The sequence below is a fragment of the Haliaeetus leucocephalus genome, unplaced genomic scaffold, assembly GCF_000737465.1.
Source record: "Haliaeetus leucocephalus isolate CR32 unplaced genomic scaffold, Haliaeetus_leucocephalus-4.0 Scaffold240, whole genome shotgun sequence".
Lineage (NCBI taxonomy): Eukaryota > Metazoa > Chordata > Aves > Accipitriformes > Accipitridae > Haliaeetus > Haliaeetus leucocephalus.
In genome coordinates, this window is record NW_010972676.1 from 12,245,103 (window position 1) to 12,263,718 (window position 18,616).

Consider the following 18,616-nt stretch of genomic DNA (forward strand, 5'->3'; position numbering starts at 1 on the left):
AAAACAGTATTTTCCTGATAGTTACCTAAATCCATTTCCTCAGTTGGCTATGTTGTAGTTCCTTATATATTTGAGGTAAAAATGTAACCTAGCCTAGGAGATACAAATTACCTGAACAATTCTGATATGGGATGTTGGCCACTACTATGATTTCAGCTGTTTGCTTTGGGTTTTATTTAACAAATCCTACTTGTCTAGAAGACTTGGGGTTTGGCATTGTGCCATGGGGAAATCAAGAACATAACTCTTTTGCTTTTTAGTACAGATCTCCTACAGAGTGTTAAGAGGTGTTCTTTGTCCTGCTACTTTGAATTCTGTGAAATAATAAGAAATTTTCTGTCAATACTTACAATTCATCTGTTTCATAGTTACCCACAACTACAGAAAAACAGGATTATTGTAACTCAGATGGTACGAGGGGCTGGGGGGTCCTAAATGTGTTTGGGGTTCTCCTATGATCAAACACAGAACAACCGTTCAAAATTATGTTGGTTTTATATTAGACATTATCATCTTGATTTGTGACAGTCTGGTCAGTTATTTAGAGCTTAGTTTAACTTTTCTTTAAATAGCATGTGTTTACCTGTAAAGCGAAATGGAATTCATCCGATCGGCCGATGCACATGTACAGATGCAGTAGTCAGTGGTCAACACTGAACTCCTGCCTTTTGAACACTAAGGACAAAGTTCATTTTGATGTTTAAAAAGTCATGTGAATTATATACCACTTGATTATTTGTACTAACATCAAATTAGTAGCGGGGGGGAGGGGAAGCTGGCAGTCATTACTGTAGGCCAGTTCCTTGTGTATGCATTGAACTGCAGATCGTTTGCCTCTTGGAATTCGTATGTTTGAAGTGTGAGCAGTTCCTGTGATAAAGATGCATTTAAAGTAACAGGGAAAAGTTTCAGCACCTCTTAATTAATGTGAGCAAAAATTGAATTCAGCTTTAGGAATTCTTTTTACTTGGGTGACTCTTCTGGGAAAGTGGCTTCACAATTATGGTCTCTCTATAGCTATACTTGTCTTTAAACTGTATTTCAAAACCTTCGCTTTCCTCTTATTTTTTTTTTTTGCCTCACAAGTTGAGGGTTTGTTCTATACAAACAAATCTTAATTATTTTTGCTGCAGAAGGTTTTCCAAAATACTGACTATTTAAGTATGGAAGTACAATCTGGCTTTGATTATAGCTTCAGTAGTTTATTTCTTTTGCTGGAATTTTAAACTGACTTAGAGGTATTAAATTACAAGATCATGCATGTTTCTACCAAATGGGGCTTTTAAAGTAAAATCTGTACTTCTGGATGACAACCTTAAAGATTAGGGGACAAAGAAGATAGAGGAACTAGGTGAATGTGAAAAACCAGTTATTTTTTCTATATAATGTGAAATTCTTCAAGTTCTAAGGCAACACCATCGATCAGTGGCTTCAGCTAGCTTAAAAGTGCAAGTATATCTGAAAAGTTACTTATTGAAGCTATTATGATCTTGCTTGTTTCATAGGCTGGGTCTGTATCCCAATTTTGGGACACTTTAGACAATGTCAGCCTGAGGGGAAAAAATAAACATACCCCTGTCCTTTCCTGTCCGCTGGCAGGAGACGGCAGTGGTGCTGAGTGCAGCTTCTTAAAGAAGTTGGTGGGCTGGGTTAGCTCATACTGTCAGATAGGGTATTTGAAACGTGTTGAATTCAGTCTCTTGAAAATGGGTACCAATTTTCCTTGCTTGAAAGGTGTGTTTATATTGCTTCCAATTAGCATGTGATGTCTTATATTTTCCCTTCCAATATAAGAAAATTGTGACTATCACTGTGAAATTCTAGCTTTGCAAGCTTTTTCTGATTGCATCACTTTCATGTGACAAAACTAGTGTGCATCTTCTTTTAAAAAGTGCTTTGTGAAGTCTGATATTGAGTTACGTTCTTCCAATGTTTTAAGCTTTGTTATCATTATTTGGAAGTAATACAAGTTTACTTCTGTAGGGAAAATTTGCAAGTAGAATAAAATAAGTTCCTTGCTTGTTTTTTTTTTTTTTCTAGATCAACGTTCTTCAGTCTAAAAGGAGAGCAGAAATCTTAAAATCAGTAAGATACACTTTATTTTCTGTATAGAAAATATTTAAATACATCTGAAATTAAAAATGTGACTGCAAAGCATTGTATTAAAAATTTATTTCTTTTACCCATCAAAACATTACCAGCACATTTGGCACTTTGGTCACAGTTTGGCCTTTACTATAACTGGTCATAGATGCTTCACTGTCTTTGCCAATCCTTTTGGTTTGGAATTGAACACTTTAAGGTTTTCACTGCTTTTGACTCTTTGGTATGCGATTCATGGTTAAAATCGAGCTTTGCCAAGAATTCTGCTTTTTAGGTCTGCTGTATTCATTTATAAGCCATAAGTACTACTTATAATCTAGTCTAAGATGGATTCAGCTTTTTCTACAAAAAATTGTATTTTATGTAAATAGCATATTGTAATAGCAAATATACAATAAGCTTTAGTATAGTATCTGCTAAATTAATATTCAGCTGTATCTGCATGATAGTGTTCTTCTGATTGTATTCCCTTTTCTGCTTCACATTATCTCTGTAAAAAGCTTACTGAGGTAGAGACTGTCAAATTCAACGGTGCTTTTTTTTCAAAGGTCTAAAGTTGCACTCCCATAATTTCCTTAATTCCTTTAAATAGCAAAAACTTTAGTTGGATCACAGCTTTATAGCTGCTTGCCCTTCTGCTCTGCATCTTCCCAACTTGTTTTCTTCTTTAAGACTAGACAGTCTTCTCAGCTATGTTCATAAAGGTTGTGGTTTTGGATCATTAGTAAATATATCCTGTAGCCCCTCTCTAATTTACATGTCCTAGTTAAACAGGAGATAACAAAAGTTTCAGGTGACATGAATTAGAAGTAATTTACTGCCCTTAAGTAGATTTGTTTGTTTTGTTAATGGGGTTAATCCTATTAACTAATTTCTGAGATTTTTGGCTTGATTCTTTGCTGCCTTTACCTTGCATGTTTATTTGCAACATTGGAAGCTCTATGTGATATCAATGTAAAATTGCCAGGACACAAGAAAGCAGAAATTAAACCTGGAATTGCATTTTAAGTTTGTTCATGTGGATTAGTTAAGTGATATATTTATGTGATATCTGATAAATATTTGTCCTTTAAAAAATATACTTTTTTTTCCTTCTAGATGTTATCGTTTATGTATGCCCATCTGGCTTTTTTCCATCAAGGCTATGATCTTTTTAGTGAACTTGAGCCCTACATGAAAGATCTTGGTGCACAGGTAACAAATTACTGTAAAAATTCATAACTATATGCTGGAATGAATAAAAACTTGATATATGCATACGTATCAGGTGCATCATAGATTTAGTCAACAAAAAGGGAACTGTAGTGTGATAAAGGCAAAGCATAAAAATACACTGTAAGTGGTTTGAATGAAAATAGTTAGAAACTGAAAGTTGTCTGTTTACTAAAATTAATACCACGTTTAGGATTTACATACTTAAACATAGCCGTGTAGTGATGTTTGAGGTACTCTATGGTATTCAGGAAACTGGATTATTTTGTTTTAAAATTTTTTGTATATGACTCATGTTATAAATATATTTAACAATAAAAAGTAGATTTTTTTCCTTCTGCTTATATACATTATTTACTGTATAAATTATACAGTGTGCCAAAAAGAACATTGATGTTAGCAACTTAGACCATAAAACAGAATTCTGATTTTAATAAGTAGTGCAAAACTGAGTTCATACAGTGAGTCCTTCTTGCCCAGTTGTGGTGCTTAAGAACACACAATGGCAACTTGTGGGTTTTCAGTGAGGGACTCATGAAAAGGTTAGATGGACCACAGGCATCTGCACACAGGAGGCATTGAAAATGGTTATGCAAAATAGATTAAGAACATATAATATTTAACTGAAGATCTGTCTGTGGTGCAGGAAGAAGGCTCAGCAGTATCTTGACTTGTTTTCAGTGCAAGCTGAATGGGCCTGGAAATAGTTGTACACCACTTTTTTTTTTTTTTTTTTTCCTCCTCTGAGGACTTGCAACAACTGTACTGATGCAAAACCCTCTATTGCCGCTTCCCAATCTGATCCACAAAACAAAGTCAACCCAAATTCTAAGTGTTTGTCCAGATACAAAAGTAAATGAATGACAGCAAACATTTATTTTCATTCATCTCAAGTGGGTGTATCGCTGAATGTCTGAGAAATGACATTGTTCTGAGCTGGTAATTCCTGCCACAGTGCTGTTGTCATCTGTGCCCCACAACCTGCTTCTGTGTCTGTGCAGCGATGCAGATTGGGAACTGTAGAAAACTCCAACAATCAAATGTCTAAATAGTTACTTTTTTGCTAGACTAGTTGCCAGTCAGGTTACTGTGGGTCTTAATTATTTGTACAAACACACATCAGGGAGGTGCGTGCATGTGTGTGGCAAGCAAGTGATGGAGCTGAGAAGAGAGACAGGCTGCTTGAGCTGGCATTGCCATCAAGAAGGGAAGTGAGTGTACAGCTATAGCCCTCCGTGTTTGGTGTAATAGTGGCACTTGAAGGGTTCAGGTGCACATGACTGTCCTTAGTTGTGCTTTTTATTCTTTCACATCCTTCCATTTTGGGTTGTAATTATTGAACTGTAGTGTTTTGATAGTATAGAATGTGTCCTGGACCTCTGTAGAAGAGGGGATGGGGAAAGGAGACTAAAACTACGGAGTTGGTAGTGGTTTATGCTACCAGCTAGCTTTCAATGTTTCCATATCATTGTGTTCCTTGCTCAAATAATCTCAAGGTTATTTTTCAATGGCTGGTCATCCTTTTGCCTGATGTGGTAAGGAGCATTGTGTAACATTCATTTTGGTGCTGGTATCATAGCAACTGAAAGAGTTAAATTTAGAAAATCCAAAGCTGAGAAAGTTTAAAAAATATTGTAACTGGAGCAAAGATAGACTGAAGACCCTAAAGTTGTACAACTTGCTGAATTATTCTTTTGTGGCAGACCTTGGCATTTAAGTAATGGATATTTTTCATGACAGAAGTAGACTTGTAAATAGCTTATGAAAGTTTAACGGTTAATGGCTTTGCAGTTTGTATTGGTTGAAGCTTCTGCCTTTAACAGGTCAGAGAGAAGGTATGTTGTGACATAACAAAACAGGGATTTGCTAGATTTTTCTGAAAATACTGTCAGATTCTTTCTGTTCGTGAGTTTTCATTCCCACATAAAGTTTGTGTATAATCTTAATTACAAGGTTTAACACCACCTGAAGTATTAAAATTGAAGTGATCTTAAATAGTATAGTTATAATTTTTAATTCTTTTGTTTTGCATTTTCAAAATAACTGGTTTACATGAATGGAATAGGATTGAGCAATTTTGATTTCTGGATGTTTTAGGGTAGGATTACTTGTGAATCAGATGATTGTAGGGGAATCTGTAATGGCACACAAGTGTAATATAAACTTTTTGATGGAAATTACGGTATTTGGCACTTTTCACGTGAAATGTGGTGTTAGTTTAAAAAGAAAACCTACCTGAATTTCCATTCTGAGATGGCTATTGAAAAAGCTAAACATTTTAATCTGATTTAGTTATCTACAGAATACCACTTATAGCACTATATGTTTATAAAAATACATTTACTGGTAAATGCAGTATTTTGAAAACCCTAATTTTTTTGAAGACCACCTGGTAATGATATAATGGCTGGGATTTTGGTAGTTTAGTGTGATTGGCCCCAGCTCTTGATAGTTGTATGCTGTTGCTCTTTTCTGTTTAAGACTGTTGATGTGCTGCTCACCTGAGTGAAAAGAAGAAATTCTGGTCTGAGCTTGACAACTGGAATGATGCAATGCTGTCTTGATAGTAAAGAAAGTAAATGAGAAATGAGCTGCTGTTAAGAAATTTGCTTTGGCACTTATGCTGTAGTAAATGTGTCTTCAAACACTTGCATTTAAGATAAATTAGAGGTAATTCCCCTAATCTGAATGTGGCTACCTTCTGTTTCATCTAGCAGGGTAGGAGGAAGAACTTCTTGGGGGCCACATGCAGATTCCTGAATCTGAGGTTTTAGCAAGAAACTTGATTCCTATAAAGTCTTGAACAGCCCTTGGACCACAAAAGCCCTTTTATCACAAAAGAATGGGTTTCCCAGGGTTCTTGGTGCCAAACAGTCTTTGAGCACAATGGCAGCCCAGCCTCTGTTTTAGAGGATCTTCTATCATTTTTAAGTCATATAGCTACATAAATAGGACATCTGGACACTTCAGTCTTTGATGTGTTCATGTTCACAAACACCTGTAAGGTGTGAAAGTGCTGGTATAGTCATTTGGACTAGAGAAGAAGCCAGGGAGAGACAAGTTAAGAAAAGTAACAGAGTATGAAATTGGATCCAGATGTCCCAGTTATCTGATGGCTCCTTAATTGCTGGAGGCTCTCTAGCATAAGGGCGTAGGAGCCAGTTATTGTCTCTTTTCTTTCATTTGTATCATTTCAAGCAGGGGAAATAGAACACTGGCAAAAATGACCAGAGTTGGCAGGGGTTCTCACTCGTGGTTATGAGAGCGGATGGAGGTGTTCCTATTTGCGTGTGAACTGGAGGTTCTGTTAGTCATACTGTGCCCTCTGCCACGTGACTGACTTTGGCTGGAAAACTGGTGTTGCGCACTTTTCCAGGTCTCCTTGTTCTAGGCCTGGAGTAGAATGAGGTCTGTCCCACAGATGTTAAGCTGCGCACTGTACCGCTGTGTTTGGTATTGCATCTGCATCGTTATTCAGTAAGGTACTGTGACTGGTGTTAATGGCAGTCGTGTATTAAAGGCTGGATAAAGGAGGAGTTCGTCAGATTCCATAGCATGTCACACAAGATAACTGGTCTTTCAGGCAACATCTGTTCCTCCACTTCACAGTATTTCCTTTTTAAAGATCAAAGTCTGGGGAAAAAAAATGAAACAAACACACACACACACAACCTGCACCCCACCCCTAAAAAAACCCTGCAACACAACCGAAAAAAAAAGGGGGGGGGGGGAAATCCCAAGCAAAAAAACCTTACTCTCTTATAGGATATCTGACATTTCCTGCCTTTTTTTTCCTTCTGGTTTTAAAAGGAAAAAGTTAATAAGGTAGTGCTGTAGACATGCTTGCAGCAAGTTTTTGGTAGTGTTTTTTTTTTTAATCAGCACAGACTTTGTAAGGATGCTAACTTAAATCCTCTCTGTTGTGACACTGTCTTATTTGCAAAATCATATAGTTGTTATTTCTTAAGCTAGAAACAGTTTGAATGATTCTACCTAAGACTTCAAGGAATCTTGCTCAAATACTGCTGGTGACCTGGTCAAAGCTATCAATACAAAAGCCCGGTTGAGGCAGTTCCCCCATTTTGTGGAGGAGAAAAATCACTAACATTCACTCCTTCTAGTTTTTGCTGCTAATGCCAGTGCTGCTGCATAGGCCAGTCAGCCAGCAAGAGCAGCTAAAGCATGAGTCATTCTCTTCAGAGACCGAGCACCAATGCGGTATAGTTGCATATGCTTGGCACCATGCTGTTCTTTGAAACATTTCATCTAAGGCTTAGAAGAAATGTACACCTTTTGTAGAGGTTAATTCAGGATGGTAGTGCAGTGCTTTAAACGAGGCTTCAGTGGTAATTCAAGGTAAACACTTTGTGACCAGAGAAGTAATTATACTATGCAAATGAAACAAGTCATGCAATGTCTAGACGTGTTCTTTTTGTCAGCATTATGAAATCTACTGAGCCAAATTTCTCTTGATATCTAAAGATCCAATTTTCTGTTTCTCTTTACAGCTGGATCAGTTGGCTGTAGATGCTGCAAAGGAGAAGAGAGATATGGAGCAAAAGCACTCCACTATTCAACAAAAGGTACTTGAGACAATGTAAAAGGCAGACTGCACACACATTTTTGTATCTCTGATACCTCTCCCCAGCAGTGCATCTCTGCATCGGAACTGTGAGGGGTGGTATCTTTAGTGCAGAGAAATAGACTTACACATCATTAAGCATAGGGTTGGATTGTAGATAAGCTTTTTGTATTACGGAACAGAATATTATGTTTAGTTTTGAAACATAGTACAGTAGAATTTATTTGAATGCTGGGACTCTAACATTTCATTAGAACTCTTAATTCCTATTACATCTTGGATTCAATATAGTTGTAAAAGTTGCTATCTTCCCCTCTTGCGTGTCTGTAGAAGAGGTGTATATGCTGCACAGTCCTACAGTCATAGGACACATTCTGGACTGTGCCAAATATGAGTGCAGCACTTTGAGGTAGTGTGGCAGCTGCTATTGCATATAAAGAGCAAAAGTAAACTTTTGTAAAGTTGTCTAATGTATGGTGTTCAGCTGTACATAAATATGAAAATGATAATATTAAATTGCTGTTTTGGGAAGATTTGTACGTGCAATAATTCTTATTTTTGCTTGTTGAGAAAAATTTAGATAATTCATTTTGTGGGGGGAATGACTTCTGTTGTTTGGATGTTTCAGAAGCTCTAGATCAGTATTGGTTTTGCAGGTATAATGCTAGAAGTTAAAAATATTTCCACTGAACTCTCCGGTAGTGAGCTAATACTGCAGGTACATTTGAAAGGGAGTAGATACCAATTTAAAGGTAATGCAACACTTCTTACTCTCATTCAAATACATTCTGTATTGGTTCAGGTGGCATAAATTAAAGCCTAATGTAAATGAAATCTGATGAGTAAATAAATTCAGGAATGAAAACATGCTAAGATTATAATTTAGGTAGCCTTAATAGGAGTCAATACTAATGGGAAAAGGTAACATTTTTGGTTGCTGAAAATGTTTTTGTCACTTCATCCTGTCATTCCTGCAGGAGTTGGTGGGAAGCATTAGGATTGCTGTAACCATGAAATTGAGCAGACATGGTGATGGGTTTTAGGGCAGTGTTGATGTTCTGTTTTAGGAGGCAGATGGGAGATAACTACAGGCAAAGAAGGGGAAGAAAGAGGGGAAATGGGAAGGAGATGGAACTTGAGAATTAACATTGACATTCAAATTCCAATTTGAGCTCAATAGGTCTAGTTTCAGGACTGAGCAGTAGTTGAGGGTTTTACTGTTGGAAAACAGTGGTGCTTGGTGAAGGATGTAAGTTATGGGCAATTATCTTTTGGCCATAAAAATAATAACTTGTTATGGTGAATTATGGTCATTGCTGTTGCCAATGGTGTTTACAGTCTGTTTTTTCTTCAAATGCTGCTAAAGGCTGCTTTACAGGTAAACTGTTTCTAATAGTATCAATGGTTATTGAAACTTTTAAGCTTCATGAAACTTGATAAGCTGTTTCTGTGTGTAATACAAATATTCTTGGTTTCTAGTACAAATGGCAATCATAATGAGGTTATTTATATATTGGTCCTTATTTTAATTGAATGACAGTTTTATGCTGTCTCTAAAATATAATCAGGGCAGTCAGATTGTATCATATGTTGTCCTCTATAAAGTTCTGTGTTTCAAGTTGTGTACGTTGTCTCCTGTCCTTATCAGTGAAATCACTGATGCATTTTTGTGATGATAATGCCTAGATTAATGCATTTAGGCTTTGGAGGGCATGCTTTATTGGAGATTCCTCTTATAACTTCTCTAATCATTTTCTTGGTTTGTTACTCAAATCATGTTGTCTGTTTGGTTTTTTGTCTCCTCCTACTTGCTTTTCCCAACCTTCCCACCAAGTTTATTTCCAGCTCATCAGGATTTCAGAATCTTGAACCGCCTTAGACCTTGGATCTGGTTCTTTATATCATTGTTTGTCATCTGGTCAACTTGACCAGGATGGCTACCTTGTTCTCTGTTCACTTCTCATGGCTTGTCATGTTGCTTTCCATGGGGCTGCCTCTTAGGCATGTGTTCCCAAATATTCCAGTGCCAAATCCTTCCATGTTTTATAACTACTGAAACTTCTGCTTCTTGTGTTGAATATTCCATGAGGTATATATGTATTTAATATACTGAAGTTTTAATCTAATGCTTCAGAATGATGCCTTTTCTTCATTGTGTGGATAAAGAACAGTTCCTTTTCTGAAATGTATAGGTAAGTGCACATGTGCACACACCTACCCACCCACTACCTGTGTTTGCATATATGTGCATATGCATGTGGAATAATTGCACTAATTAAGTAACTCATGTCACTTTTCTTTATAATCATCATCCTATTTAATTAGGCTGTTGTCTGAGAGGCTAATACAAAAGTCATGGAAGGGCTTGGTCACCACTATAATTTGACTTCTATTTTAAGAGAACTGATGTCTGATTTTTTTGTTTGTTTTAACTTTTGTGTTCTATTTACTCAGCAAATACGCAGGAAACAATTGGGGGTTTTGTTTTTTTGGTTTTTTTTTTTTAGGGTAAGAAATTATTTTTTCCATATTAATCTGGAGCAACACCTACTATGAATGTAGAAATGTCATGATCATTCTGGGAACTTTTTGCAATATATTTTTACAGGGAAAGATTCATATTAAAAGAGTGGTGTTATGGTGTCAGTATCACTTAAGAATTGTAACTGTTGTTTTCTGAACAGTTTGCAGGCCATTGCTGTAGTAACATGTTGAATTAAGAAAATTTAAAAATTGGTTGGGCCTGTAAACAGCATTATGGCTTTTTGGTTTTGTGACAGAGCTAATATTTTTTTCTAAAATGGGAGAAATGATCTAGGAAAAATGTTTGCGTCGAACTTCAAGTAGTTTTCATTGTATTCAAATCCCTTTTTCATGAAAAAAACCAAAACAAAACCAAAAACAAACCAAAAAACTGCATCCAAAGAACTGCTCAGGAAACAGCTGGAGTGAGAATGGTTTAAAAATTTTTAACCTCTTGAGTAAACAAGGTCATAGGAAACCAGATGCTACCACAGTCATAAAGCATGCATAAACCAGAGCTGCTGATAAGAAGTAATGCAAACTAATTCCTCTCTCAAAAAACAAAGATATGCCAGTATTTCAAGTGACTTGTATGCTCAATGACTCTCTTGCCTTCTTTCACTTTGTCTTGGACTGTAAACCTTGTTACTTGTTGTGTCTGTTGTTGTTTTAAGACCTTCCGCAAGGTACTTCCAACTTAAGCATGACAAACATCTCTTTTGCCGATGGGATGGGAAGGGAATGGAAGCAACTTTCTAAATGGGTGGGTTGTACAGTTAAGGTCTTCTGTTTAGTAAATGGTGGAGTAACTTTTCAGATTAGTGTTTTCTTTAGTACTTATGCTTCCCCCATTTACTGCCTTTTTAAAAACTTTAAAAATTCTGCTTCTCTAAAGTAAAAAACCATATTGAATACATATTCAATGTTAAAATGCTGATACTCACTCTCCCTAAGATGTACTGGTAAAATGGCTTGAATAGCTTTCATGACCTGCTAGCAATCTTTATATTGAAAGTACATCGAAAACGCTGCTGCTGAAAAGTATGGGGGTTTATGTTTTGGTAACAAAATGATAAATTGATAAGCTCGTGTGAAAATGCATTCACTGAAACACTGTCAAGAATAGTAAGTATTCTGTGACACACCAGGTTAGTGTTAATTGTGGAAATGAAAGTTGTTTTTCCATTGCCAAGTGGTTTGCTATCCCTCATGGGCATTTAAAGAAAAAGATGGGAGGAAAAAGAAAAGGCACGAAAGCATGCTGTACGTTTCACTTATATAACCTACTTCTAAATGTTTCTCTTCCAGTAGCTGGCCAACCTTGAAAAATGAGTATCAGAATAGAAGCCATAGATTTTCCTTCCTTCAGATCTGAATGAAATGTGTGATAATAGCACTTCAGTGTAACTTTCATAATACTGGCTTAATTTTCTTAGTTCTGGTTAAGTGAAATGTACTTCAGTCCTAACTGACACCTAATTAGTAAATAAATTATGTTTAAAATTCAGTCTTTATCAGCTGTGTGTTTGATTAAGAAATGTAAAATTCTGAATCATGTAAAGTGACTGGGTTTATTAACATGTGATTCTCTTATGCAGGTCACTGGAAAGATATGGATGTATTTCTCTCCACCCCCTGATTATTTTTTCTGATTCACTAAACTTTTCCATGCGCCAAGATAAAAATAAACTATAATGTGACTGCTTTTCTCCTATTATTTAATTACAAAATAGCAGAGACTATAAGATCAGACACAGCTTATCTAGTTCCTTTTTCTACTTTTCTCCTTTTAATTGAAATGAAGTGTGAGGGGTTTTTTGTTTGTTCATTTTTTTCCTGACCACAATTTTATCAATGAAGTGTTATGGATTAAAGCACATGGAAGCTTTATTCCACACCCCCCACCCCACCCCCCACCCCCTCAAGTTGGTAGCCTGCTATGAATAGTTAGAAAAATATTCGACGTTTCTGTGTATGCTCTTGTGTCTTTATCTGTTCTATAAAGGTGGAAGTCAATCAGGGAAGCCATTAAAAGTGACACTAAGTACACTTCATGAGGAAGGCTCAGTATTTTAGACAATTTGGACTGAGTGTAGCATGATAAATGATCCAAAGGAGTTTTCTTGTCATGCTTGTATATGTCTTCAAAGCATAAATCTGGATTCATTGGAAAAGACGTTGCATTTTCTGCAGCAGTTCTCCAAACCTGGAGGAAAATGTGATTACATAGTAGTTTGGACAGAAGAGACTGAGGGAATGTATATTGTCTTTCACTAGACAAGGAGTTGCAGGCATCACTGAGGCAGGAAGATGCAAATCTTTAGCAGGTTTCATTATGTTTGGGAGCTGGTAAGTTAGAGTGATTTATCAGTTTTTTTTGGGAGGGAGGGAATGTGACATCAGTATTTCTAAGTCTGTGCTTACAGGGGTTTTCTCTCTTTTTTTTTTTTTGGAGAGGATAAGAAAAGAACAGAAGGGACTTTTAACACTTTGAGAATGTTTGTTTATGTCATAAGTTGTGACATACACCAGCATTCTCTAAGTTAAAATTTTACTGTGATGTTTGTGCTTACCTGAAGTCTTTAATGTTCAGCGTGTTCTGATCTAGAAAACAGAAAATCAAAGTTATTAAGTGTTGAATAATAAATGCACAAATTTGTGATTTTTGAGAAGGTTTTATTTGCAACCTATATGTTTATTCAGCTGAGTATATGGTAGTGATACAATAGTTCCATTTGCTTTTGGAACTTTTTTGCACTGATCTTCTGCCAGTGAATTAATAAAAATCTATATTTAATATTTCAAATTCAGTTAATCTGTTCAGATTGATAATAGCTAAAAACACTGAGTAATTTTATGGAATTAGGTGCTGTGCTGGCCTGGGAGTGTAAAGGACCCATTTTGATAGTTATAACTGCTTCACTGTCTTGTTTGTTTAACCTTGGATTGGACCAAACCATCTGCATGTATAAGAGTAAACATTGTGTGGAGCAGAATATTTGTGTTCAGGCTGGACTATTACATAGGGCTAATGGTATTGTTTTGGAAGCTGACTTTTTTTTTTGGTATAGCCTCTTCTCCCCTATGTACAGACAAATTCCTAAGGAGCATAGTACAAAACAGAGATTTACAGACATGCTTTTCACACAAAGCTGATGTTTGCAGTTTACAAAAAGTACCTGCTGAAGGTATGGGAGAGTGACATTATAAAGTGTCCTGCATCTTCAGTATTTAACCTGGGTTTTTTTGTTCTGAAACCTAATTTTCAGTGATGTTTCTCTTCTGCCCTAGTTAAGGGGAAGAAGCCGTATGTTAGTCTACTTCAAGGATATGTTTTACTAACAGTGAAATTAAATAATAATGTCATTATTTTTCATCTCCGGACATAGCTTATGATAAATGATGTCACTCCATGTGTGCTTTTTCATGCACCCCTAGCAGCTGTTAGGCACCCACTCACTGAATACCTGAACTCTGTAGCTCCCTGGGAAGAGTCCATGCTGTTTCAGATGATATGAAAGCAAATAATCACCACATGTATTGCTACATAGTTTACCTTTGCTGGAGATGTGAAGTAGTTAACCTTTCTAAAACTTTTAAAGCTGTTATTAACTGTTATTAGCTGTTACAATTTGTTATTAGCTTGACTGAAATGTATATTCCCTTGTCCTGCTTCTAGCTTCATATTCTTGTCAAAGATCATAAAGAAAAAATTACTGCTAAGTTCTTGTCATCATTGCCAGCACCCTGACTGCTATAATTTAGAGATAACTGATAGTGTCATCTTTGTTTGGTTACTTGTCTTCTAAGTTCTGATCCAGCTCGCCTGTCAAGATGACAGAGCTGAAGAAAATGCTAAAGCATGACTGGGTCTATACAGTTGTCTGTAACAGGCTGCAATTGCTTTTCAGTTTTGACTCCTAACTCCCATTGCCCCTTTTCCTCTACCTTACTCTTCCCTTTCTTTGGAATATATGTGAGACCATTTGAGCAGACACGCGAAGCATCAGATGCTCTGTCAGTAGTGTTTGGCCTCTACTTGGCCATAGAGGTCACCAATACCTGAGCAAGAAATTCCCCTTGTGTGCAGGTAAAGTAAAAATCTTTAGCATTCTGATCTCTTTAAAATGCTTTTTTAAAAAAATTGTCAGGGGCTGAGAGAGTCATGGCTTGACTAATCACTGTTGCAAGCAAAACATTATTCCTAAATGTTTACTTTTTTACATTAATACTGCCTGTATTTGAAGTTTTATTTGAAACTGCAATGTCTTTTTCTTCTCTTGTTCCTTTGTACTAGGATTATTCCAGTGATGATACTAAACTAGAATACAATGTAGATGCAGCCAATGGTATTGTTATGGAAGGTTATCTATTTAAGCGAGCCAGCAATGCCTTCAAGACTTGGAACAGGTAATTATTCAGAACCTCTATTTACTAGCTCATTAAGATACTGCTTGTTAAGCTAAATTCTGGTCTGACTTATAACCTATGCAACTCACTGATTCCACAGTTTTGACAGAACACTTGGACGACTCTTTTAATTGGCATAGAGATGACACTTCAAAGCCGTTTGTCCTTATTTTCTGTCCTAGTTGTTTGCAAGCCTTTTTCTAAGAGTGTATCTTAGTCTGGAGAAGTTCTATGTATGGAAAATGTGCTTTGCTGTGCGCGGTCTGGCTCTGTAATTGTGTTTTGGCCTTACTTTGGAGTTGAAACAGAGCAATCCTTATGATTTTATACAATAAGCTATCTGAATGTATATGCTGGGGAAATAAATATTAGAGGACAAAGTAAAATGGAAGTTGCGTAGCCATTGGAAACTGGGAAACACAGTGAAGGACTCTAGTACTCAAGAACTCAAGTTATTTTTCCTGAAAGATAAGCATGTAATTGTTAGCCTTTACAATTCCTGTCCTGTGCAGTGACTTCTGCTTAGTAGTTTTGATGGTCCTGTTGAGATTCAAAATATGTTGTTAGTCATGTCTCTTTAACAATGTATATTTTACTATTTTTTAAATATTTTTGTCCCTGAACAGGATTTCTTTTGCATTTCCAAGGGTGTATGCTTTTTTCAAGGAAATATAGATGCTGGAGCATTCGCAGTGTAGCTGGAAACAGTTCTTGAATTTTAAAGTTAATTTGTTGTGATAGAGAGCTCTTTTTATTATCTTATGCTCTATAATTTTTGCAGGAGTGCTTCTGTTAAACTATTTGCTGTATTTCGAAGGCCAAAATGTACATTTGGATATGTGATCCCTTCTAACCTTAATTATTCTATAATTTCTTGAGCATCTCAGAACATCACAAGTCTGTAACAAATTGGGATTGCTTCACTTAAATCCGTAGACTGATGCAAGGGCCACTGGTGTCAATAAGACTGTATCTGTATTAGCAAGTCATGTGCAACTAGTATAAGAGATTTTGCTACAGACTACTAGTCTGGTGCTGTGGTCTGATTATCCATCTGTAATTGTAATGTATCTTCTGTGTTAGTTTCATCCAAGCAGAATTCAGAGCTCTTCAAGACAAATCTGCGAGGCATCAAAGGACAGTGAAGGGAGAAAACTGGGAGATATGCTTCAAAACCATGTTCCTGGTCTGAAGTAAAATGTTAGTGTAAGCACACTGAGAAAAATCCACAGTAACAAGGCAGGAGATTGTCCTTTATTGGATTCTCAACAGGCTGAAAGGGTTCTTTTTGCAAAGTGTTCTGCAGGATTGACTGCAGCCTCTTGATTAGTGACTGAAGGCAAAACTCTGACTCACTCTGGGTTCTTCTTTTGGATAGCTTGAAGGTCTTGCTCTGAAGGGAGGTGGCAGGAGGGGGCAGGACAGTAGTGTTAGAAGGTAGCTGAGAAATACTATTCTTCCCCATGGCTTCATACTTAGTAATATTGTACATGTATCTTACTTTAAGGTGGTTAGGGAGTAGGATTCAATTAAAACTAACTCCTGTATGTTGGAAATTTAAATGGACACAAAGTAAGTACAGGGAAGTCATAATTAAATCAAGATACACAATGACATTCTTTCAGGTTAAGTTACAGGTTTGAACATATATAATAAAAACATATCCAAACAATAAGTTATTTAAGTGAGCCAAGGTAAACAGCTCAATAATGAGTCAGAGCTACCTACTTTTACTATATAATTTATATTTGCTTATAGTTTTTTCTTCTAATTTTCACAAGAGTATTCAATAAAGCTAAACCTGTAACCTTCATTTAATCTGAGATTCTTGGTAACTTATCTCACTGTGATAGGCTAGTTGGATGCTTCAGAATTAGGCAAAGAATAGCATTGGATATGCTATCTGTAAACATAGTTTAGAAATTGAATCAATCATTTTAATTTTGTACTTCACAAACCATTGCTAGTTGTTAAGAAACTACTACTACTATTATTATACATAAAATATATATTTAAGACCTCCTTCCTGAAGACAACTATTAGTTTCTGAATCCAGCCCCATTTTTCATGTTTTAATAAAAATAGAGAAGTATTTTCATCTTATTTTTATTTCTGAATACATTTGTAATTGCTTGCTATGTTGTAGGCACTGAAGTGGTCATTGCCACTTTCCACTGCCTGTTTCCAATGATGGAATGCTTTACTTACGTACTATTGCAGTTTCAGCTGCAGGGAGATAATACTGATTAAAGTTTAGCATATATTAGAGGTGAGTGTGTTTTTCCAGTCACTAGGTAGAGTACAAGAAAGTACTGTATTGTTGCATTGAACTGTTTTGTGCCTAAAAATGTACAATGAAATACCAAAAGAGGAAACATTTAGAGAATTATGTATTTTATGTGAGGGAATTCAGAGCTGAAGTCAGAGACACCAAGACAGACAAGATATTTTCAGTGTTCTTATCAGATAAGTAGTTTGCTGCTTTATTGTATGCCCATCTTTGGGGGAGATGGGTGGAAAATCAACCAGCTGAAACAAAACTAGAAGAATTTGCCCAGAAAGAAATACTGGAATTTCCTCATGTTCTGAGCCAAGGGTGACGGCACTGATCTTCCTTGCTAACTGCTGATTACACTGTCAGTAGTAAGATGTATTTAAAATGGTAGATTCTCTTTTCCTACTGTTGGTATCAGTCGGTGTTTTGATGGTTCTAGACCTTTTTAAGCACTCCTTTAAAACTGAATTAAAGGCACCAAAAATCATTGCAATTACCACTATTAGTGTATACTTGCCACCATTAAAAACATAAGAGAAAAGGAAACTGTACAATGGATTTTGTCTGGATTTGACACGCATCAGTATGGTTCTAGGATTCTAGCTGGCAAACTCAATAATTGTGATGCTTCTGTGTGCATGTCTTGGTTAATGAATCCATGGACACCATAGTGAATCGTCCTGGGAAGTCTGGTTGCTGGGGGAGAAAAAATCAAAACCATATAATGCAGCCCTTTGAAGGGGGGCGAATCTGTTCTGATGAATGAAAACTTATTTTGTTTCCAATCCAAGCTAATTTCTTGCTAGGATGTTGTAGTTTCTTCTTGGGCAGCTGGCAGCTTGCCTTTAATTGTCTGAAGACTAGTTATTTGGGCTTTTGCTTCAGGTTTCCTGTTCTTGGGATATTTCTGCATGACACTGGCTTGAGAAACAAATAGTGTTTGAGCAGGTTACAAAGTAAACCACAAGAGCTATTTGCAATTCAATGTTGCTGTGTTTTGAAAGAGCTGGAGATTTTGCAGTCTCTTTTTATTGTGGCTAAATGGATAGTGTATAATGTACATGAGTATTTCAGATAATATACTTGAACAGAATCAAAATGTTATCTTTATACTGGAAAGTCTTACAGTAACAGGTATGGAGACCTATTTTTTGAATGTACGTCTATCTGTTTGTAAATGATGTATCTTATTGTGCACAATTTTTCTTAAGGCATCAGAACTGAAATCAGGTGCATTTATTATTGTGGAGCAGTGGGTGGAAAGCTGTTTTAGTTCCTAGAAATTCAAATGAAAAATAAGTCCATATCATAAAGAAAGATATGCGTCAATAAATGTGTATAGGGAGAGAAGCATTTATCAAACACTAGTATGTTCTAAATAGGTTTTAGGTGGATGCATTAAATGTTTTCCTTTTTAATTCTGCTGTATTTTCAGATCATGCTAATTCTTTGCTTATTTTGCTCATTTTGCATTTTTCATTCCTTCTCCTCCTTTCCCTTATGTTTTAATC

At 36.2% G+C, this 18,616-nt stretch overlaps 1 protein-coding gene across 6 annotated transcripts in view; it reads left to right on the top strand.

Annotated features, from left to right (window-relative positions):
* ACAP2 (ArfGAP with coiled-coil, ankyrin repeat and PH domains 2) overlaps window positions 1-18,616 on the top strand; it is a 71,479-nt gene that overhangs the window by 28,459 nt on the left and 24,404 nt on the right. For all 6 annotated transcript variants that reach the window (XM_010568379.1, XM_010568383.1, XM_010568380.1 and 3 more), the window contains exons 7-10: window positions 2,041-2,085; window positions 3,202-3,297; window positions 7,824-7,898; window positions 14,718-14,830. In XM_010568379.1, the coding sequence (XP_010566681.1) occupies window positions 2,041-2,085; window positions 3,202-3,297; window positions 7,824-7,898; window positions 14,718-14,830 (329 nt within the window). The remainder of the gene's footprint in view (window positions 1-2,040; window positions 2,086-3,201; window positions 3,298-7,823; window positions 7,899-14,717; window positions 14,831-18,616) is intronic.